The 24,213-nt window shown below is 38.5% G+C and overlaps 1 protein-coding gene and 1 long non-coding RNA gene across 5 annotated transcripts in view; one reads left to right on the top strand and one right to left on the bottom strand.

Annotated features, from left to right (window-relative positions):
• The window catches only part of LOC120611920 (uncharacterized), a 48,267-nt gene extending 25,678 nt beyond the window's left edge, over window positions 1–22,589 (bottom strand). Inside the window, exons 1-4 of one of the 3 annotated variants that reach the window (XR_005655323.1) lie at window positions 19,686–22,589; window positions 18,230–18,416; window positions 1,520–1,676; window positions 168–540 (exon numbers count right to left, since the gene is read on the bottom strand). This is a non-coding gene — a long non-coding RNA (uncharacterized LOC120611920). Of the gene's footprint in view, window positions 1–167; window positions 541–1,519; window positions 1,677–10,652; window positions 17,444–18,229; window positions 18,417–19,685 lie in introns of those variants that run through there. The other 2 variants (XR_005655322.1, XR_005655321.1) reach the window with 2 other exon arrangements.
• Window positions 22,590–22,662: 73 nt separating this feature from the next.
• Window positions 22,663–24,213, top strand: part of ACTR3 (actin related protein 3) — a 56,652-nt gene continuing 55,101 nt past the window's right edge. The window contains exon 1 of one of the 2 annotated variants that reach the window (XM_039874511.1): window positions 22,663–23,021. In XM_039874511.1, coding sequence (XP_039730445.1) covers window positions 22,978–23,021 — 44 coding nt within the window. In that variant the 5' untranslated portion in view covers window positions 22,663–22,977. The remainder of the gene's footprint in view (window positions 23,022–24,213) is intronic. The other variant, XM_039874513.1, reaches the window with a different exon arrangement.

The raw sequence follows: 24,213 nt of genomic DNA, 5'->3' as shown, positions 1-24,213 counted from the left end.
GGGGAGCCCTAATATTTCTAAATTCTCAGATTTTGGGATAAATCTTACTACAAAGCCAAGCAAGTTCCAGGAGTATGACTCACAAGGCACAAAATATACCATAAAAGGGTAAAAAAATAATAATAGCTTGGTGGCTACAGAGGAGTTATGAGATATACCAAAGGAGAAAATCAGGAAAATGACTTTAAATTTTGCACCAAGACAGATTTAAATCTGGGCCTTCACACAAAATGAAGGGCTGAAATTGAAAAGGACATTTCCTAACTGAGTCTCCTCACTATATTCACAATGTGGGTAGAAAGAGAGTATCAGAGGAACAAGGGACAAGGCTTACCCTTATGGTGCTTAACCATACAGGCTTACCGTTATGGTGCTTACCCTCATGGTGCTTAACCACACTCCAGAGAAATGAAATTTAAGGAAGAAGGGACAGGGATCTGCACACAGAACCATTTTCAGCTTATGCAGAAGAAATCACCATTTATAGCTCAAATGTATAACAGAAGAAGCATGGCATCCATCATTTAAATACTTGATCACCTGCCAGAGAAGCAGAAGCAAAAGTCACAAAAGAAAGAACAAAGTTAAAAGAACGGGAGGCAAAGAAAATCTCAGCGGCGAGAAGATGTAAATGTGAGAACATTCATTTTTCTTTATTACTAAATAGACTTTAAATTTTTACAAGAGATTATTTGAGTCATCCATAATTCCCATATTACTACACAGTAATTTTTTTGTCATATTCCTTCCCAATTTTATTCCCCTCTCTAAACACACACACACACACACACACACACACACACACACACATGTATACAATGTGTACCTAATTTTAATTATAGTATAACATACAATTTGTATACCACTTTTAAAATCGAACATGCATTCATGACACAATTTCAGTCAGACTTGTCATTCTCAACGTCTGCATCTAGTATCTATTGTTTCCAGTTGCCTATCTTATCTGTGGGGAGTATGTTACCCCCTCCCTTATCTGTGGGGGATACATTCGAAGATCCCCAGTGGATGCCTGAAACCACAATAGAACCCAACCCTATACATAAACCTATACATATTCTTTTCTCCTATACAGATACCAATGATAAAGTTTAATTTATAAATTAGGCACAGTAAAAGATTAACAACAATATATAATAAAATAAAACAATTATAACAATATACTGTAATAAAAGTTATCTGAATACGGTATTTTTAGGTAAAATAAGTGTTACTTGAACATAAACACTACGAGACCAAGACAGTGGATCTGCTAACCAAGACAGCTACTATATGACTAACAAGCACGGAGTGTCTACAGCAGATGCGGACTCTGGACAAAGAGATGACTCAAGGCCAAGTGGGACTGAGCAGGACTCAGGAGATTTCATCACAAACTTGTGAATTGCTTGTTTCTGAATTCTCCATTTAATATTTTCAGATTGTGTTTAACTGCTGGTAACTAAAACCACTGGAAAGCAAAATCATGAATAAAGGGGACTACTGTATCATAAATATGTACCTGTAGGCCATATAGGAGATGCAGTTAGGAAATGTCCTCTTCAATTTCAACCCTTCATTTGTGTGAAGGCCCAGTCTTAAATCTGTCTTGGTGTAAAATTTAAAATCACTTTCCTGATTTTCTTCTTTGATGTATCTCATAACTCCTACAGGAGATGCTAAGAAAAATCAGAAAATGAAGATTTTTAAAGGAAAAAAAGTAAGTGTGGGAGACTTAGAAGTTACCTTTAGGAGCCAGTTGATTCAGTAGAATTGTCTCCCCATTTCTTGTATGTTTTAGCAAGTGTACAGTTCTGCTCAGAGAGATTCCTAATTGTTTAATTTGAAGACATTTACAAATGAAGAAAAAAAACATAGCTAACAAAAATACTCATAGACCCAGAATGAATAGATGTTCATCATATTATTTTAAAATAAAGGAATATTCCTGAAAAGCCGAAGTCTCCTTCGGACTCTCTGCAGGAACATGATAGCCTCTTAATGAGTCCAAGGAACAAGCTGACTTAGTACCAAAGCAGTTCATGTAAATGGTGATAAAGGAAAGAGGGAATGGGTGTGATCTATGCAGAAAGACTTTACCCTTTAACGGGTTGCTGTTTCCAACATAATTGCAATAATACGCTATGTTTATACAGTGCATTATAGTTTTCAAAGTGCTTTTGTGGCCTGTATAGTAGAGGGATGTGAGGTAAGCTTCCACCAATGCTGCCCCACTCTCCAAGAGTGGGTATGGAATGCTGAAGACAGCAGCAGCTAGGGAGGGCACTTACTGGAACTGTACAAAAGGTAATGTCTTTGGTCTAGTTAAGGAATCTTTTCTAGGTTACACTACTTCGAGCTCTCTTCCTGTTGAAACGGAAACAGAAAAATCCCTTTCTCTTTAGATCAGTGTGACTCAGTGACAGTTCAGGGAGGGACAGCTTTGAAATTGAGAGCTCCGGCACATATACCATTAACAGAAAATTCTCTTGAGGGCTTTTAAGAGAGCAGTGCAAGGCATAGAGCATCTCTCCCCAATAAAGACAGCAGCACTTTCCAAAGTGCAAACCTATTTGGAAGTTTTAGAATTGCATGGAGTTTTGGAAGAAAGAACAGAGCTGCATACTAAGGCCGCAACGCGGGGCCTTTCCAGGTGTTTCTTTTAAGGGATCCTGGAGTATGTTGCTGAGTCACAGGCTGTTAATGCTGGCAGACTATATACAGGAAGCATGATGAAGAAAATACAGGGTAGAAAATAAAAGATGAGAATCTTAGATAGGAAGAAAGAAAAGTAGTTTGAAGATTAACGTCAAAAGAGGCACATACATATAAAATGCATACTGATCTAAATTTCGGTTATTTAGAAGAAATCACCGTTTATATCTACAATGTAGAAGAAGCATAGCTTCAAACATATTTAAACACTTGAACATAAGTCAGAGAAGTAAGAGTAAAAGTCACAAAAGAAAGTACAATGTTTCTAATGTATACATCTACATACATGTACATACATACATATATGCACACATATATACATTTGAAAATACAAATTTATGAATAACTTGAAAAGATCATTAAGAAAAAAATAAAAGAATTAAAACATACCAGAAATGCCAATAAACTCCACAATTTATTTCATTTTCGCAAAATCACTGCTGGCTGGAACCAACATGGAGATGCTAATTAGCATTAGTATTACCCCGTGTGAAGCCTTCTCTTACGACCCTCCCCCGTTAGAATTGACCACTCCCACTATGTGACCCCAAAGTGCTTTTCATTTTAAGTCTTTTTTAGCACCAGTCCTGATGTGTTGTACCATGTGTTTCATTTGTCCTTTCCACTAGGCTTTGGAGTCCTTAGGATAAGGACCATGTTCTGCTCATCTTCATGTCTCTGACATCTAATTCAGTATTTGGCCAGTGCAGGTACTTTAAATATGCTTGTCAAAACTGAGCCACCACCTGTCACAGAGAAATCAGTCTTCCTGTTGAAACAGCTTCTTCCCACTTTCCAATCTAGTTCTCTCACCTTGCTGTCTCCTTTAGACAGAGAATCAACATTTATTATATAGTATTCACAGGGGCTTTCATTTTCTTTCCTTTATAGGGTACTAAAGACCAAGGCTTTTCCACAAGCCTAGTCAATAATTGTTTCTATATGTTGTTAAAGAAAAAATGAAAACAATTAGAGACCTAAGATTGAGTGCTAAATGGAAAAGCAGGGAATTTAGCCCAGGGAATTTAACCCAGAGAATTTAACAGAGGCACAGATGTGGGAGGCCCTCAGGGATAAGATTTGAGAAAGGTGAAAGGGGGTAGATCTTTTAAAGCAAAACACTCAAATTGTTTCTGTCTCATGTTAGGGAAGTAAAATATCTAACTGATGATGGTTGACCAGCGATATCTGCATTTGTTTTTGCATAATTAAGGGCTGTTTAGAAAGGTCTTCTTTGAGATTATGGTAGCATTTGGGCCATTTTGGGATTGTGCTATGCAGATGCCTCATGGCCTGCTCGATGGGGATTATGTCATTCACTCAGGTGTCAGCAGATGCCCTGGTTCCAGTAGGCGTGGTGGGCCGGTCAGAGTTTAACAGTGCACACAATTACCCTGGGTAACTGAGGGTAGAGTTCCCATCTCCACTTCTGTCAAGAAGATCAACCCCCAGCCTTTGTCATGTAAGCTGAAGGTGGCTTAGACAGTCCTCCTGAATGGCAGGAACTTTACTGTGCTTAGAAACTTCACAAATGATATTAAATGGATATTACCACCTTATGGAGGATGCCACACAGCTAGCTATAAGTGGTAAATCCAGAGTTCAAAGCCAGGCATAGTCTGGCTTTAAAACTTTGGTTAATAGCCCCTGATGTCCTTGAACTGCCTTGAGAGACCACAGTGGCTCCCACACTCCCAATGAATGACCTGGCAATTGGCTATTATATAGAGGGCCAGATATTCATCCCAACCTGGACTTTTCCTAGGTCTTACAGGTCTTGTGTTATTTTGCTAAGTGAAAGACTGGAAATTTGGAGAGTCAAGAGAACTGACCAGGAACATAAAATGTTCTCTAATCAGAAGGAAAGAGAAAGGAAAAACTATGTGAAAATAGTGAAAGCTTGAGAGTATTTAGGGTATGAGAAATTAATTAACTATAAGTAATGTTTTATTGGTTTTGATAGTGGAAAAAGTAGTATACAAAAACACTTGATATAGAAAATGCTCTTTATAATAGAATTCACTGAAATTTAAATGAGGTAAGGCATCTGAAAGCGTTTTAAAAACATCAAGGGCTATATAACTGTGAGGGATTCTTCATATAAGTAGAAACTTTTTATAACAGAAGCTTGAAACATTGGTATTTTTGCCTCTCCTGTAAGAACTGGAGCAGTTTTGAGAGTTGCTCCTTGCCGAAGAAACAAGTTGTGTTTATTTTCTGTTTGGCAGGGTCAGGTAGAGAACAAAATTAACCTTCAGAAAAAGGGACTCTGGGTCCATAATCGTACTCTGAACTGTGGCCCAGAAGGTTGGGTAGCGCTTTTAAAAACATTTTTAGAAAAATACATAGTGAGCATGATAAAGCCACGTAATCTAAATTAAACATGGCATGCCTAGAGACTGTACTAATGAAATATTTTTTACTTTAAAAAATCCATTTTTTATTCTATTTGTAAAAAATATTCCATCTGCTTCCATTTCAGTTCTTTCTGTCATGTCAAACCCTCTCTCACTATCTCTCATTCTTTTTCTCTCCAGCCTTACATCTTTCATGTACTTAGGAGAAATGCTATTTCCTAATTCCTTTCTCCTTTGTTTTTTCTGATTCTTTGGGGTATCTGATCAAATACTTTCTCTGTGAGTCTGAGTGCACATTGTGGCTTCTTCTCTGCTCCTTGTTCCCTGCCCCTATCCCTACCAACTTAGAACTTCAAGTTCACACTACAATTTCAAATATAGAATATTTTGCTGTTCCTCCTACGAGAGAGCTTAAAATGCCTCTAATTACACTGTTTTCCTCATCTCTCATCTCCTTTGCAATTTAAATTCAGCACCACAGTACAGTTTGCTTGACTCTCCTCTCTGATTTGTCATATCACTTTGATGGATTTCTATGTTATGTGTCTAATGGCCCAGCACCACATCTGTGCCTAAAAGAACTGCTTCACAGGCAAAGCAAAAGGGCCACACAGCTGCAGTCACAATGGGCTTTGCTATTCAAATAGTGCTAGGTTGCTATTCAACTATTGGTTAAAAAATAAATTTCGGTTTTATTCAACTTAACTTTTTCTTCTATTTTGTAAGACTGCAAGCTCTTTTTTCAATCCGGACATGTTCACAAGTGTAAATTAACGTAACCATAAGGGTTAGCCTGTTTCCATTGGTCCAGAGCAGTATTCTTCAAACAAAGGAGGGTTCTGTGTTTCTCCCTTGGGCCTTTCTTAAACATCCGCAATTTGAGAACTACCTGAGAAGCTGTGTTGAGAAAAGAATAACAAATGGATGTGGCAGGATGGTATTTTGAACATCAATGAACTGATATTTTACTTTTTTGCCATCCGTTCTTTCATTATTTCTACCCCTCCCTTCACTCTCACCCTTCAGGCTACTAATTATTTTGCCTTTATTGCCTTAAGTAAAGCACGAAAGAAAACATAGAGTGATTCTTGATATATATTTTTTTGCATTTTAAAATAGACGTTGAAATCATAAGCGGGGAAGAGTATAAGAGGAGTCTGCCGAAGGCAAAAGATTAAACTTTTGAAATTTCAAAGCAAATGCCTTAAAGAGACTCAAGGCTTGTAGGGTGTGCAGTGTGTCAGAGCCAGATTTGTCTACTTCCTGAGGCTAGTAAGGGTCAGGATCCAGGAGCCCTAGTTAGGAAGTCAGTGGTGAGCGGACTTAGAGGTTTCAGAAAAAGTGGTCTATGACATGGTCTGCCTGAGAGTGGAAGTCACAGGTGCACCCCAAGCTGGGGTAAGACAGTGAGATACCAGAGCGGGGTGGGGCAGGGAGAACCTGGGCAGCTGGGTCTCAGGCACTTTCTAGGCACAATTCTGGAAAATGAATGGGAAATGATGAGAGAAGATCTTGACTTAACTGATGTGAAATCTCTACCACTTGGTGGCATCTAAGGTTACACATAGGAAAGGAAAATTGAACATTTCTTATACATTTACTTTCATGGCCTGAAATTCATATCCACTACTTAGTGGAAGCAGGATCAAGCCAAGAGTCTCTTGCAAGCTGTACATGCCACTGGAAAGTTACTCAGCTTTTGTCAACCTTGAGTTCTTCATCATTAAAATGGGGATGTTAACACTAGGTTGAACATATGTAACTGACATTTTTGTAGGTCAAAAATCATTGAATATCAGCAATTTCATGTGATTCAACCTAATACCTACTTCACAGGCATAAGAAAAAAAAATAGAATAATATACTAATACTGTCCCCGGTGTACAGTAAGTGCTGAATAAGTACATGATTTATAAAAAAATATATGCACATAAAGCCCTATGGTCTAATAGTCATAGTATAATCTGAGCTTAAAATATCTGCCCCTATCATAGAGAATATAAAATGCCTATAGGAGTTCTCTTTTTTCTTCTTCTTCCTCCTTTCTTTTCTTTTTTCTTTTTAAAGTTTAATACTTATTCTCTTTCTTCTTCTTTATAAAGCTTGAATTTTTAAATAGTTAATATTTTCACGGTTCAAAACCAAAAAGTGTAAATAGAATTTCGGTAAAACATTTCCCATCACATCACTGTCTTCCATCTGTCCAGAGTATCATTTCTTATATATTTTCCTGATATTAAATACATTTAAATGTGTTATTGTATATTAGAGTTCTAAAAATAGTTATAAATATTTGTATTTATATGAATATATATGAAAATACACACACACGCACACACACACACACATATATATATATATGTATATATATATATATATAGAGAGAGAGAGAGAGAGAGAGAAGAGAGAGAGAGAGAGAGAGAGAGAGAGAGAGAGAGAGAGAGAGAGAGAGAGAAGCTAAGGCCTACGGGTATCCAGTCCCTTTGCCCAAGGTCACTCAGAGAATCAGTAGCTGTGCTTTATATTAATAACACTTACCAACTACTTTAAAAGTTCTCACATTATAAATATAAACTTTAAATGTAAACAACCTATTTTGTGAGGTAAATAAAGCTTTATTTTTATTTATTCATTTTTTTATGGGCAATGGAAGCCAGATAAAAAGTATCTTATTATTCCTGATTCCATATTTGTGAATTCTCCTACTCACTTATTATTTATTTGTAACCAAAAAATCAATAACTGTGGTATTTTCAGTCATTCCCAGACACTAGCAGAGTGGCAAAAAATTTGAGTTGCTGATTGCACATTCCCAGCTGATATCGACCAAGGCGACACCTCCTTCTTTCAGCTGTCATACTGTAAACAAGTGTCCATTTGTGGTCTATTTAGTGCCACTTTTTTGCATTTTTGTGCTTTTTGTTGTTGATTTTGCTGTTTAAAATGGTCCCAAACCATAGTGTTAAAATGCTGTCCAATGTTCCTAAGTCTTGTGTTTAGGCTGTGACATGCTTTACGGAGAAAATAGTGTTAGATAAACTTCATTCAGGCGTTAGTTATAGCGTTTGTTATCAGCTAAATGTTAATGAGTTGACAGTGTATTAAATAACGTGTCTTTAAACAAATACACATAAAAAAGGTTATGCATTCGGTTGACAAAAAATGTTGTGGCTAGGGGCTTGCAGGGACCTAACCGTATATTTCTCCTAGGAACAATGGTTCAGTATTTGCTAATTCAGCATTGGCAGAGACTTTAAAGAATATAGCTACTGAAAATAATAAGAAGAATCAACTGTATTTTAGTGTATGACGCATAAAGTCAAGTTTTCCCATCTTAATTTTTAGTTCTTAGTGTCAGTTTGTTTTTCTTAAATATGATAGCTGTGCATTCATATCCCAAATTCTTTTATGTGTATATACATATATATATACATACATACATACATACATACACACATACATAGATACATATATATGTATATATATGCAAAAATGGCTCTTAAATGCTATAGATGGAGACATTATTGGAAGGCATAGACTCAAAGGAAAGCCACTGCTGGTTTGAGTGGTTCAAACATCTTGCCAATTTCATAGATTTTGAACGACTTATGACACAGATAATGTGGCAACAGCTACCAAGTTTGCAGTTTCTTCAGCAATGTTTGTATCTTTTATTAAAGACATCTGCACTATTATGAGTGAATATCATTGTATCAACATAGAATTCAACCATATTTTGCTATTAATAGAAAATGAAGTTTTTATGTTGATTACAATGAAAGCTAAGGGTTGCTTTGCAGGTTTTTACTCAAACTCCAAGTTTTGCTACCACTTATGCTACAGTGAAGAATGGGTATAATTCCTGGTGATTTATTAAAATATGTATATTTCTAGGAGGGACAAGATATTAAACTTTATCAGTTTCATACTGTTGCTTTATATCCTTTTGGGCTGTTGTACTTTATAAGTAGACAAAGACAATTTTAATTAATTATACTTCAGTGTGAATGAGCTTACCCAATGTTTTCTTGACTGTAGGTTCTGCCCAAGGCTTTGGTGAAGAGAAATGGGTAGGTGGGTGTGAAAGGAGAGTTCAGCAAAAAATAGTGAACTGATCTGAGTAAATGGCCTGTTATAGGTTGAATTGTGACCCTCTCAAAAAGAGGGGTTGGAGTCCTAACCCCCAGTACCTCAGAATGTGACTTTATTCAGAGATGGGGGCCTTCCAGAGGCAATTGAGTTAAAATGAGATAATTAGTGAAGGCACTAATTTCAAATGACTGGTGTCCTTATAAAGGGCAAATGTGGCTACAGACACACACACACACACACACACACACACAATACCACACACACACACACGTAGAATGCCTGTGAAGAAGGCAGAGATCAGATGATGCTTTTTCAAGTCTAGGAACAATGAAGATTGTCAACAAACCACCAAAAGTAGGAGAGAGGCCTGGAATAAATCTTTCCCCTACAGCTCCCAGAAGGAAACAAACATGCCAAAACCTTGATCTCAGACTTTAGCCTTCAGAACAGTGAGACAATAAATTTCGGTGTGTGGTACTTTGTTACGACAGCCCTAGAAAACTACTACAGGGCCCATCACTGGTTGAGGAATAAAATAGCCCCACTTGTGACTTCTAGTTCTGCTCCACCTCAACAAAACCAGAAAAAGAAGTGCTTAAAGCTAAACATGATGAACTGAATCCTAACCATGATCATGAAACCACAGCCTCCACCTTTTACAGAGCACAAAAGTGTGGTTTCAAAACCTATCTCAAAGGATGGGTCACTCCAAGGTCATTTAGACCACTGACTGACAAGTGTCCTGGACTCTTTTATGCAATAGGCTTGACTGCTTTTGTGTCAAGGGAAGGTCAAATTAATGCAGAGAGACAGAGTTTCTGAGGGCAGGGGGCTTCAGAGGAGCCTTTATTTTTATTTAGCATTAACAGCACTAAATGTGCTATGCTCCCTACTTTGGGTACTGATCACATCTTTTGTTCTTTTGTGCAGGCAAATCTACTTGGAACTATTTTGGGCTCAGTGTGGGCATGATTCTTAGTTCACTCTGCTCCATTTCCCATGGTTTCCCTATTGATGGGAGGTTACTAATGAATGAAGAATGAAATAAAAGTGGCTTTAAAAAATTAAATGACTTGATTTCCATTCTTCTGTATATTTTTAACATGTTCATTTGTTATTTTATATCTTTTGCTGGACATTTTGAGATGTGAGCCTTGCAATACTGACACAAATTTTTCTGTGGTGATAACAATCGTTTTGTTCCCTGCCTAACAACTGGCCAAGTATACAAGTAGAATTTGGGATATGAATGCACAGCTATGAGATGGGCTCTGGTCAGAAATCAGAGCCGAAGTGAGGTAGTTCAATTGAGAGAATTTAATAGCAGAAACTAGTTACAAATGTACTAAAAGGGCTGGAAAGCCATATTGAGGAAGGAAGAGCACCCCACAGAGCAGCAATAGCAGAAAGCCTCTACCCTCCAACACTAGGGTTGGAAAGACCAACAGAGGAGCTAAGTTAACTGGAGTCACTGTTCCTGGTTGGCCTTAGAATGGGAATCATAGAGGAGAAGCAGCCACTATGGGAGAAGCTCCCTGAATCAGAGAGGGGAAGCAGTATCTTGGCTTCTCTTTTTCTGCCAGTTCCCTACTTTAGCTTTTTATCTTTCATTGTCCTAATTCCTTTGAGACATGGGCAAGTGACTCCAGCAAATGGAGTTGGCAGGAATCAGCTTCTTTAGGTACAGACAGAATAAGAGAAGGGCAAGGAATGAATTGATCTGAGAGCAAGTAGGAAAATAACCAGCACATTAAAGCTAGAGCAGTATGTTAACAAAGGGTTTGGGGCAGCAAAAGGACAAAGCAGGTAAGAGTGGCCCAAACCAGGGTTTGGGCAAGGCCAGTGAGTTATGATGGATATTGCATACAAAATACAAGGTGATAAATAGGAGTTGAGGTAACATAGGGGACTATCACATACATATCATAAATTATAAGTTGAGAAGGATAAAACAGTTTCTTGAAGATCAGGGAAACAGGAAGTTATAGATTTTTACAGTAATTAGGCCACATCAAGGGGATAAAACATCAAGATACACGAGTCTATTTAACAAAGAGTCAAATAGGCTTAGAGAGGTATAATTAGAGGCCTGTATGTAGGAATTCATTCCAAATAATCAATTTGAAATATAGATATTAGAATCCAAAAGAACACTTTTCTTAGTTTTTGCCAATACCTTTGCCATTTTGCATTTTTTAGTTATCCGAATTCATTCACACATCTGCTTGTAAATTGTACTTTGAAATCGCTGATATTAGCTTGCCTACTTGTCATTACTCATTCTCACGAGAGAGGATTATAAAGAAAAGTTGCAACTATTTGAGTTTTCTGTTGATTTCAAACTCGGTAAGTACAATGTTCCTGTTAGCGCTCAGAGGGCACTTAAGGGCAATGAAGAAGGCAAAGATAATGGGGAATAAAAAAGAAATCATCCAATCAATGAACAGAACAAAAGCTTATACATAAAGAGTAATGCAACTTTCAAATTAATCTTATATTTTCTGTCCTTATATTATTTATTTATTTTTCATGGCAGCTTCTTATTTATTCCATTTAGCACCATGTGAGAATAAGACACTTTAAAGTGATCATACCACTCTACTTAAAATAATCTCTCTGAATCCATATATGATTATTTGGATAACTGAATTGAAAATTATTTCTTGTCTTTAATTAATTAGATTGAAAGTTTTTTAATAATGTTTTATTAATCAAGCTCTTTTCAGTGGAATCTAAATATCTGTAGGAAATGCCTGGTTCACTAATTACACAGGCATCTTGCAATAATTAATGTTTGGAAGAAAGCAGTGTATTTTGCATACTGGTATTCATCATAAAAATGTGAAATTTGGAAAGTCATAAACAAAGCATGTAGAAATACAGAAACACACTTTTATACACACACACACACACACACACACACACGAGGCCCAAAGCCTATAGAGGTATACTGAGGCTGCTATAGCTATAATTACCTAAGTAATTAATAAAATGCATTCACCTAGAAATGTGATTATCAAATATGTGCAGGCACTAGGCTTGGCTCTGCAAACATATAGGCTCACATAATTCTTGGCTTCAGGATGTTTATAAGCTAGTGAGAAAGCCTGAGAGGCTATTATAGGGGCTATGAGAGATGACTATTGGTAGGTAACACAGGAGGCACAAAGAAGGGAGGTATCCTCATGTGAGGAACCATCAGCAAGTTTTTAATCTCAGGGTTTGCAGATTTGAGCCTTTAGATCCCAGGCCTTGGCCTTCTGCCCATGGCAAGGTGCAGCTTGGTTTCCCACCCTGAGCTAACATCATACTGCTGTACACACAGCCACGCCTCCTGCCAACCTCTCACTCTCAGTTCTCAAGATTACTCTTTACAAACTAGAATTCTACCGCTGACACATACACACACTTTACTTCCTACATCAAACAGATCGTCTAGCCCTACGGATTATACTTCTCAGAAATATCTCTGAACATTAGCCTCTGCTGCACCTGCACTGTCTCTGCTCACCATTTCTCAATTTGTTTTATCACGACCATCTCTTATTAGGTCTCTCATCTCCTGTTTTGACCTGCTTTACTACAACTTTCCACTAGCAAAAAAACTCTTTCCAAAACATGTTCTCTTTTCCAGGACCCTCTGGTGGATATCCGTTACCTACATGCAGTGTTTGCAGACTTGGCTGTGCTCCAGAATTATTAGGAAACTTTTTTTAAAACATAGATTCCTCCCAAACCAAAATTTTCAGAAGTGGGACCAGGGCAATCTATATTTATTGTTTACAAGTTCTCCAGATCGTTCTTTACTGTCAGCCTGGTTCTAGTTGGGGGTCCAGGGTTTTGGAACTGAAAGATAAAGTCCAAACTTAGCACACAAATTCATTTACATATTCACATTGACTTTTCCCCTGTACACACCCTATACCATAGCCACAGTTGTAATCCATTTCTGAAACTCTCAAGGTTCTGTGTCATTGCACATATTATACTCTCCAGAATTGCCTTTCATCTCCTTTTCCTCTTTGGAAAGCATTCCCTAAGTCTTCTTTTTTTGAAACCTCCCCCAGTCTCTCAGCTGTGTGAGCTATTGGTCCTTCTTTGCTTTTTTAAAGCCTTGTGCAAATCTCTTCTCATGTTGTATTCTAATTTTTACTGATCTGTTTCCCTTATTGCACTTTGACTTCTTCGAGGGGTGGAGCTACAAATTACTCATCTCTTTAATCTTAGTGTTCAGCCTTGTTCCTGATTCATAACTGGCACATAACATAAATGAACACAAATGGACAAATGAATGAGCAGAGTTCTAGTTACACTGATAAAAAATTGGCTGTATATGAGGCCATTACTCTTTATGAACTGAATAATTATATAACTTCCAATAGAATACTATTAAGTGCAGCTAGCACAAGCTCATCAGCCTTTGTAATGAAATGGAATCCAAAATAAACAAAGCCTACTGTAAAAATATAATGACTACTTTCCCAGTGCAGGTTTGAGGGGATCATTAAACATTTAATGTCATGTTTGGCAGATGTCCAATGTTTTTATTTTTCATTTGCCTTTTTGTTCATTTATGGACTGACAATATAAACACACACACATGCAATGCAACTTTTTTTTTTGGCAAAGGCAACAATATTTTCCAGTGTATTTCTACTTTTTCTTTATATACAGTATCCCCTTCTTTAGTGTTGGTAGTTTTTTTTTTTTTTAATGAAAATATCATAAACTCGCAACCACTAAGCAAGAAATTAACTTAGTTATATAGGTTTACAATTCAACATCAGTGGAAATTTTTATGAACTTAACTTGTTTTTGCTTGCCTTACATTCATTACCTCTTTTCGGATAATAAACACTTATTTTTCCCCCTGTGACTACCCTTCCTCCACTTTCTATCCATGTGATTTTTTTTTTTCTGGTGGGACTAGAGTCACAGTGCAGTGCTCAGGAAGGACCCTCGATCCAAGCCAGCTATTGAGAGTTGCTCCCAGTTCCTTTGTTGGGACCACTGAGAAAGATGTATTCTCTGCACTGAGGTTAGAACATAAGCCATTTTTGCCACTGTGTGAGTAAAGCTGACTGAGAATGAAGACAGGCAGATTCTGATATTTTTGGTTTTTGCATCCAGCCATGCTCAAACCAAATTTACACCTTGGAATTTACATTTGAGCTCCATCCACTCTAAAGAAAAAAAAATTCCGTTTTATTCTTGAGCTGGTTTGAGTTTGGTTTCTTCAATTTACTACCAAAACTTCTTCACCAGTAGGCACGACATAATGCTAGATTTTATAACATCACTAAATCTGTCATATTCCACAAGAATTGTGTGAATTTTCAATACAGCTTTTACCTTCTATGAATCTTTAGGTATATATTTAAGTAGAAATACTGCAATCATTTGTTATGAGATCGTAAATAAGTCACTTATCTGTCTGTAAAACTTAGGAGTTAAACTGGGGAGTTATATTAAGTCCTGCAAAATTATTATTCTATGAAAAAAGAAAATAATGATACAGTGTTAGAGCAACTGACTGCTATTTAAGGATCATAATCCCCCAGGCATAAATGCCCCAGTGGCACATAGTATGCATCAGGGGCTGGTGGGGGATTTATGGGGTTGAGCATAAGGAGAAAATTTGATAAACTTCATTTTGGATAAAATTTGAAACAGCCAAATAATTTATTATTTATTATATTATTGTTGTTAGCTTCTTTTGTAATTGGGAGACTTGTTTCAGAAATGTGAGAAGTGTCACAAGTTGTCAAATTTAGCAAAGGATGAAAACGGATGTGTCAGAAAAAAGGTATTCACAATCCAGTTTCTTCTCATCAAACTGGAACCAAATACGCAGTCTTAAATTGAGATGAGAAGCCCAAACATTTTTCAAACACGTGTTTTGAAGAGAATGGCAATGCTTGAGACAAATTTAAGAAAAAAAAAGGAATGAATATTTAAAGATCTGAGCTGCTGTAAAACTAGAGCTCATTTTAGTAAAAACCAACATGACATGTTAAACCAAATACAATGTACACATTGGACCACATTGTAATTTCAAAGAATTAAGAACGCACTTCTTTTTATTTTTTGTTTTAAAGACAATCGAGGTATCATTTCCTGTAACATTTTTTTTCTCCAACTAGCAAGCACACGTTTATATATGATTTCCAGTTTCAGTACAAAGTCACTGCAACGTACAATGTGTTTGTGTTTTCTCTCTTACATCTGTTTTTTTCCAATTTTAGATATTAATACTTAAATTAATGATTGTTCCTAAAACAGACTGAACTTGCTCAGACTGAATTATCATTAAAGCTTTCTATGATTGTGTTGTGGCATTGACATTGGATTTTCAGTCTCAGCAACTTAGAAATTTTCCTCTTATACTACCAGATATTTTAAAATTACAGATTAATATACATTCATTGTAACAAAACAGAAAATATGAGAGTTAATAATCTTCCTCTTTAATATCATCCATCTTAGATTTCCATTGTTTTATATACAACTTTTCATATCATCTCTATGTTTATACCATATATAAACATATGTATATATATAGGGCTCACTGTTTCCTTTTTCTTCCTTTACTCCTGCCTTTTCTGTGTTTTTCCAAATGTTAGATCATACTATAAATCATAGGTCATAAACTGATGGCCTGAAGTCTGGATATATCAGGAAAACTGTTTTGCGTGCAAAGTATTAGGCAATTTTAACATGAAAACTGGAAAATCTGGATCCACATGCCTACACAGTAATAATATTATTGATGCTGCATGAGTTTTCCAATTTAACATGGTCCTCTCTATTCCCTATTATTTATACCTTCACCAATCTACCTTTCTATATTAGTGGCTTATCATCTATAAACATTTGTTTATATCCTTCTGATACTATTTAGCAACTTGCTTTTTGTATTTAACATATTATGTTATTATCAATTAGAAATAGATTCAGCTGCATAACTGAATGTAACTGAAAAAGCCAAGTTATAGTTGCTTAAACACTAAGGGTTTATTTTTCTCTCATGTAAAATAAATCTGGAAGTAGGTGATCCAAGGCTTTTATGGGGTACTTCAGAGCCATTAGGGACATAAGCTCCTATTTTTATGCTCCATTTTAAGGCATGGCTTCTAGTCTTCAAGGTGAGTTAATAATCCATAATGACTGAGAAGCTCTAATCACTTTATCTGTGTTTCAGGTAGGAAGAAAAGTGGAGGACACAAAACCAAAATGCTCTTCCTAAATATCTTTAAAGATATTTTCCAGAATACTTATATCTCATTGGCAGTGACTTAACTGGACAGCCACACCTACCTGAAAATGAGATTGAGAAATGTGGTAGTTTGGCTGGGCACATAGGCACTCAAATAAAATCCAGTTGCTGTTCTTAAGGAGAAAGCATACATGTCAATCTCAGCTGCATATCCCTGCAAATTAATGCGGACATATGGAAGAGACTGTGAGTGTCCCTCAACATCCTAGCTCTCCTAAGTTAAAAGAAACCTGAGATTTACCTGGTTACAGAAGCACTTGAAATAAAGAATATATTTTTAAATCTTCCAATTTTTAAATAATTCCTCATGACCATAATCTTCTCTTCCTTCAACATCCAGTACATTTTTTAAAGGAGTCACCCAGATGGGATCCCTAAGACTAACATACAAAAATTTTAAGTTTTAATAGATATTGATGGTTAACTTTGTAGGAGGTTATAGCAATTTATATTCTCAAGAACAGTATCCAAGGCATGTTCGTTTTCCTATAAACTTATCAGCATTAGATATTTTTTTCTCTTTTTAAGTGTTGTGAATAACGGGTGAAAAATGATATCTGTCATTGTCTAGTTTGTAGTTCCCTTACTACCAGCAATAAAAATACTATTTCTCTATGTTAATAGTCCATTTAAATTTCCTCAGTAGGGTGTTTGTGTTGAAACCTTTTGCTAATTTTCTGAATTATTTGCCTTTTTCTTATAATTTTTAACTATTAGAGATACTAACTTTTGTCATGTGCGATGTAAATATTTTCTTCTATAAATTCAAAAAATTTTTAACCAATGAAAATTTGTTTATGTAACCAAATCTTTCCATTAATGGCTATGAGTTTCTATTTTTACTTAAGAAAATCTCCTCTACTTTGAGATTATACAAATATTTTCCTAAATTTTCTTCTAATATAGTTATAGTTTTGCTTTTACTACTGAACTCATTAATTCAACTAATATTTGTTGAGCACTTATTAGATACCAGGTCCTCTTTAGATTCTAGTGGGGTAATTTTCTAGTCAGGAGAGAGAGAGACAATAAACAAATGAACCAATAAATGAACCAGGCATTTCACCAGAGAATGAAAACATAGTGACATGGTAGCATGAAGTAGGCTGCTTCAGATTGGGTGGTCAGGAAAGGCAATTCTGAGAAGGCGAGTTTTAAATTAATTCAAGAATACCTAATGACTAGGGGGAAAGTACAGGGAAAAGATGTAGGTAGGAATGGCTTTGGTGTGTGTGAAGAGCAAGAAGGCTGATGTGCCTAATGAGTCAGAGAAAGGAAGATACAAACTGGAGAGAAAGGCAGGCACCAAAACACAGAGGGTTTACTAGGCCGTAATGAAGGGTATGAGTTTTATTCTACATTGAAGATTTGTAGTTCATCTGGAATTTGTTTTTATATGTAATATGATGTGTGTGTGTGCAGTCTAACTTTTCTTTCTCAAATTTTCTTTGAGAGTTATATTTTAAATAAACTATTCATTTTTTTACAGGCGGTGGGGGGAATTAGGGTAATAACCCACAAAATCTCACCTCACTTTAAACACTGCACAGCTATTATTACTATGTGAAATATATTTTCAATTGAAATTAAACATATGATGAGTGTAATATTTTTATCCCAGAGAATGATGTGGCCATTGAGTAAAATCTTTCTGGAACTTCTTTTTAGAACCATGGTCAGAAGCAGTTGATAAGTCACCTATGAAAACCAGTTTTATTACTTCATAGTCACACAAAGCTTTTCATCAAAAACATAGCCCTAGTTAATCAGCCATTTTATTCACTGGACTTACCTCAGTTAAATGACTTTTGGCTAATTCCAAAGTCAAATCTACCCACAAGGGCCAAGATTTGCCATCAATGACGATATTTACAGGAATGTGCTACAGGCTCTGAAGGCAAGTCTGAAGGAGACCTTCCAAAAATATTTTGTACAATGGTAGCATTAACAGAGTAAGCACACAGGTCCCAGGATAACTTCTGTGAAAAAAGTAGACCAATTTTTGCATGTTTAAGTCTTTATGTTTAAGTAATAAGTAAAAGGGTCATTACTTTAAATCCTATCATATTCTTCTTTATCTGTTCATAAGATCATTCCTAAATTAATAATATGCTTTTAAAAATTTAAGCTTTACAACAACCCTGTAGGTTAGGTAGTTTTTCCAATTTTATAGATTAAGAGACAGATTAAAGAACTCATACTTAACTCGAATCTCTTGATTCCAAGTTCAGTGCTCTCTTTATACACTACGTTAGTTGTCCAAGATCATGAAACTTGAGAAGGGGGAAGCCAGGGTTCACAGCCACCTCTGACCACTAGGCTGAATCGACATCTTTTTCAATTTATTTTTTATTTATTCGTTTTAAATTAGTTTCAAGTATACAGTACATTGGTTAGATATTTACATAGTTTATAAAACAATCCCCCCATTTGCTCCCTCCCTCCCCTGACCTTCCACCTAGCCAATGTATTAATGCTAACCGCATTCCCTATGACGTGCTCCCCATTCCTGTGGCCATCTATCAACTACTAATTTGTACTTCTTAGCCCTTCACCCCATTCTCCCAGTCTCCCAACCCCCTCGCCCCTGTCCATCGCCAAATTGTGGATGGACATTTTGAGCATTTATCTATCTGCTCTTCCCCAATGCTCTCTGTGGATTTGATTGGTCTGCCAATTTGCAAATAGTCATCCCCACAGCAAGTATCTAAATTCGTTTTTAAAAAAATAATATTTCCAATTTTAAAATAATAGAGATTGATTGACATGTAAATTTCTTAAACATTTCAAGATCCAGAAACATTTGCTACATTGGCCTTAAAGCATTAGAATACCCTAGGAAATCTCATGACCAGTATATCAGTCAAAGTTAAACAATATTTGTAGCGTTACAACTAAAGAGCCTTGAAAAGGAGTCAGAACCAGGTTTTGGTCTGGACTTTGTTCCCCAGCTTTTCTAAGATACTGGGAAAATCACTTCAATTCTCTGGGCTTCTGTATCACTTAGGGTTCATAAATTTGTGCAAGTAATAGAAACTGGTTACTACTAACAAGCTAAAGAGGATTTATTGGAAAGATATTATAAGGCTCACAAATGCCTGAAAGGTTGGGGACCAGGCTTGGAAACTGACAAGAACCAAGCATTGGGTTGACCAGAGTTAAAAGGAAAGTAGGGTGCTATTAGGGAGTAAAGAATGTAGGGCAGTCAAACAAACCCCACCCATCCACCACTGCTTTCCTTTTCATACCTAATAAGATAATCTCTCAGGGTCCTTTGAGCTCTGACATCTTCTGCTTCTCTGTATTTGGAGAAGAGTGAGCAGGAAGGAGACATATGCAAACATGGTGGTCAGAAATGCTTTGGCAGGATGTGTATCCGAAGGCTCCGCACAGCTAAGAAAGGCTGAGCCACCACGACAGCACGGAGGCTAACCAATTTGACACGGAGCAAGCAGGAAGTAGAAGGGGTCTTAAGCAAGCAGTGTTTGGGTAGACAAATTAAGAGGAACAAGCACAAGTGACATTTCTAAAAAGTGTTGGAAGCTTCCAAACACTTCTAACAGCCACAGCCTTTATAGAGAACAGACAGTCTTGACTATGTATATACCTATGAAATGAGATACAGTATGCAGCACCAACATGAGTTTCATATTTGAAGGTAGTGCACAAGTAAATGTTAAACAGCCTCTTAAATCACAAGTTGAAAACTTGTATCACACAAGTAAAATCTAGCCTTTAGAGAATTTGTTACCAACAGACAAAAGTACAGATCTCCAACATTTCTTGAAAAAAGGGAGGCTCTGGTAACTGGGCCTACATTACTGCATAGCAAATTCCCTACTGTTTTCTGTTAGGATGTGGGTTCTCCACATTGTCATACTCTCCTTATAGCCCTCTTCACTCATAATGTCACCTGCCTGGACCCTGGGAGCATTCCAGTTTCTGACCTCTGACGAAACTACTTCCATGACAACCTACCCAAGGCTGTGGGTAGGCAGCCATCCTGAGGATCTACCAGTGTGGGTTTCCCTGATTGACCTGTTCAAGTTCCTAACCTCTGTCCTTGGGCCCCCTGTGGTAGGATCCCTTTGCTCCTGACTTACATCTGTAATGCTGGAAGCAACAATATACCCCAAGCAAGCCACATCTCCCTTTTCTGCCAGAACCAATCTTCGGGCATCTGCTCTCCCAAATGACCTGATGGTGGAAAAGGCAGCAGAGAATTCCCATTTAGCATCTTCTAAAATGTAAGGGGAAAAAAACCCAAACATGCATCTGAAAAAAGAACCACTTTTGTTTGACTTCTTGGAAGATAATCTCTGAGGAAAGCCACCCACCAGGATTATTTATTTATTTGTTTGTTTGTTTATTTATTTTTCTGTAAGTAGATGTGGGTATGCTGGGTACTAATTGATGATGATGATTCCCCTAAGTGAATCTCCTCTGCACATAGCTGATCCCATCTGGATGCTTCTACTCACATATTTCTATCCCTGAACTACAGCATATAATTTAAGCAGAAGATGCACTTCACTCTACTTTGGGGGATCCATTCCCTACAAAGCAGCCACAATGTTTCTTTGCTTAAATCTTTTCAATGGCTTCCAAGTTGCTTTTAGGCCAAACTTTAAGATGCTTACACAAGTTTACAAATCCTTGTATCCTCTGCTTCTTTCTTCTGACTTCAACTTCCTTTTCATCTTTCTTGGCTCACTTCACTTTGACCTCTTGGGTCTTCTTCCAATTTGTGGAAGAAGCCAAGCTCTTTCCCATCTCAGGGACTTGATGTTTGCTGTTCCCCCTTCCTGGAGGGCTCCCCTTTTTCCTTATCCTTTCCCCTAACTCTTACTACCTTCCAGCCTTCAGCTTTTAAATGTCATTATGTGGGAGAAGCCTTCCTATCTCTCACTTTCCTGCCATTCTCTCACCTATGATACCCATTTCTCATCTCCTGCTCTCTGCCTTCTAATATTTTTAACAGTTTCTACGTTTCCCCACTAAACTGCAAACTCTGTGAGAGACCTTACCATTTTGTGCATTCTGAATATGCAGGGTCAGCATAGTCTCATCCATAAGAGATGAGCAATACTTCTTTATCAAATGAATGAAAAACCCACATTCCACCCCCAGGCCAGTCTAACACCACACTATGTGTGTGATCTTCTGGAGTAAATTAGACATCCTTTCTTTGAAAAAAAAAAAAAAAATTATTTCAGTCTCATATAAGCAAATTCACAGTTTATCAATTTAAGACAAGCCTAGTGGAGAGGAAACCTAGTTTCCTAGGGTGGGGGTCCCAGACTATCACTTGGGAACGTGGTAAAAATGCAAATTACCAGGCCCTGATCAGAGAACTCTTGGTGGTGTGCCCCAACAATCTGTTTCAACAAGCCTTCCAGTTAATTCTGATAAATGTTTGAAAAACTCCGTTCTAGCTTTCCAGTTTTTAACCCTTAAAAAATTTTTTTTGGGGGTCCTTAATCTTTGGTATAACCTTGCTAGTAGAATAGCATAATTTTAAATTATTCCAGAGGGAAATCTTTGCCATCATCCGAAAGCTTTGAATAAAGGCCTATTTGTGTAGAGCATATTATGTAGAATACATTCATATATTCCCGGAAGGTTTGCCTTCCTTGTGGGCGCAGGCCCGCTCTCGGGGAGGGCGGGGGAGGGAGGAAGGGGAACGCTACAATTTAAACGTTAGAACTACTATAATGTGAAATGTGATTACAATGCACAAGAGTAAATGATTAAAACCTCGGCACAAAGGCAAAAGAGTCACGGTGCAAACCTTTGTTCCTCTGACCCCCGACTGCTCACCGTCGGTCTGATATCGCTTTCCACCCAGAATAGCAGCCGCTCAAGTTATAAGAATGGTTGTGTGTGCTGCTGACAACGTTATCAATTGGGCCGTTTTGCCCCGGGCACAGGAGAAGACATTCGTGGCTGCGGGATGCGGTTCCACCCTTCCTCACCCTAGCATAGAAGTAATTGAAACTAAAAGCCCCCTTCAGCTTCAGAGGAATTGGAGGCTCGGGCTGACTTCTCCGCCCCTACGCTCTAGGAAAACCCGAACTGGATTCCCTTAACTTCGGGACGGGAGCGGCCGCCGGCGACCGCACCTTATTGCGCATGCCTCCTCGCCCCTCCCACTCGGAGCCGGAAGGGGGAGCGCTCGCCGCCGGGGCCCGGCCTGGCCAGGGCGTCGGCACTGGCGGCCATCTTGACTTCCCCGGGAAAGGCGGCGTGAGGGGAAGAAGTTGTAGGGTGGGGGCAGGAGTGAGGAGGAGGGGAGAAAGAGGGGGAGGAGGCCGCGGCGGGGCAGGGCGGGGACTGCCTGCCCTCCTGGGTTGCGGAAGTGGTAGTCGCTGACCGAGCCTACTGCTTTCTCGCTACTGCTTCGGCTTCCCGGCTCCCCCCCGGACGGAGAGGGCGGCTCGGCTGTGGATGGTCAGATAGTTCCTATCCCCTGCCTCCAATCCCTGGCCACGACCAGTACGGAGCAGACGGCGGCAGCAGCAGGAGCAGGCGAGGAGGAAGATGGCGGGACGGCTGCCGGCCTGTGTGGTGGACTGTGGCACCGGGTAAGGGGGCTGACGGGCGGGGGTGGGGAAACTGAGGCTGAGGTAGGAAAATGGCGGGGGAGGGAGGAGGTTGGGAGATGAATGGTGCGGCAAGGTGCTGCCGCCGGCAGTGTCATTCTAGCCCCTCTGGGTTGCGAGGGGTGGGGCCCGGAGAGGCAGGGCCTCCCTTGTACCCTGGTTTCACCCTCTGGGACCCAGGCAGAGGCCTGAGACCGGGAAGCCGCCGTGGAGTGGATCTCTCCGTGCTACTCTTCGCGGCCCTTCCCCCACCGCTGTGGGCAGCGCCGCCCAAGGAGATGCGGGGACGGTCGCCTCCTCGGGGCTCGCGGGCACGGTGGGGGTGGTCGCCGAGCCCTGGGCACCAGGCTCTCCTTTCCCTCTGCACCCTTTCCTGCCGGTGGGTTTGAGAATCGAGCGCGGGTACTCGCCTGGCAGAAGAGCGAGAAAAGAGAAGCGCTCCGTGTAGGTTTTGCAAGATTGGTGTGACAACACTGCCCGGGGTGTGGGTGGGGGAATGGGAAGACTCAGACTCTGAAAATGGGAACCTAAATCGGGGCTTTCATTTAACCACCCACCTCCTCTTCCTTTTTAACTCCCGGTTTTTTCCATCTCCCACTGCGTTTTTAAGCCGGTGAACCAAGTCACATTTTAATTTGAGAGAGAAAGATGTCATGTGTTACTTCTCTTGCCTCAAAAAAGTCCCCCAGTGAGCAAGCGCGCTGCAACTTCCTTAGTTTTGTCAAAGCCGCTTCCTGCTTTCAGCCTTTTATACCCTTATAAGGTAGTTTTTCGTTTCCAACCTGAACACATCTTATTAGAACTTTCAAAATTAAGCCCATTTCAAATAGACCGAGTTACTAGTGCTAGGTATCAATTTATGTGAACTTAAAAAAATATATTTGTGTTCTACGAGGAGGGAAGGAAAGGAAGCACCCGGGAAAATAATTAAGTTGTACACATTCATTCTGTGATGATATCTTAAAGTGAGACGGAAGGTATACAGTTATAAAGAGATGTGCTTGCTTTTCAAGGAGTTATTTATTATAGTCACTAAAATAGGATGGCGTTAAAGTGGTAGCTCCTTTTGTATTAGACATTTTAGTTATGCCACACTTTGTACTTTAGGGTCCCCCACTCAGCACAGCCCTCATTCACAGTATGGGATTGAACATATAAAATGTGAACACTCTGG

This window comes from Pteropus medius, unplaced genomic scaffold, assembly GCF_902729225.1.
Source record: "Pteropus medius unplaced genomic scaffold, Ma_sr-lr_union100, whole genome shotgun sequence".
Classification (NCBI taxonomy): Eukaryota; Metazoa; Chordata; class Mammalia; order Chiroptera; family Pteropodidae; genus Pteropus; species Pteropus medius.
Note: the sequence above shows the minus strand (reverse complement) of the source record. Positions and strands in the feature narration are given on the sequence as shown.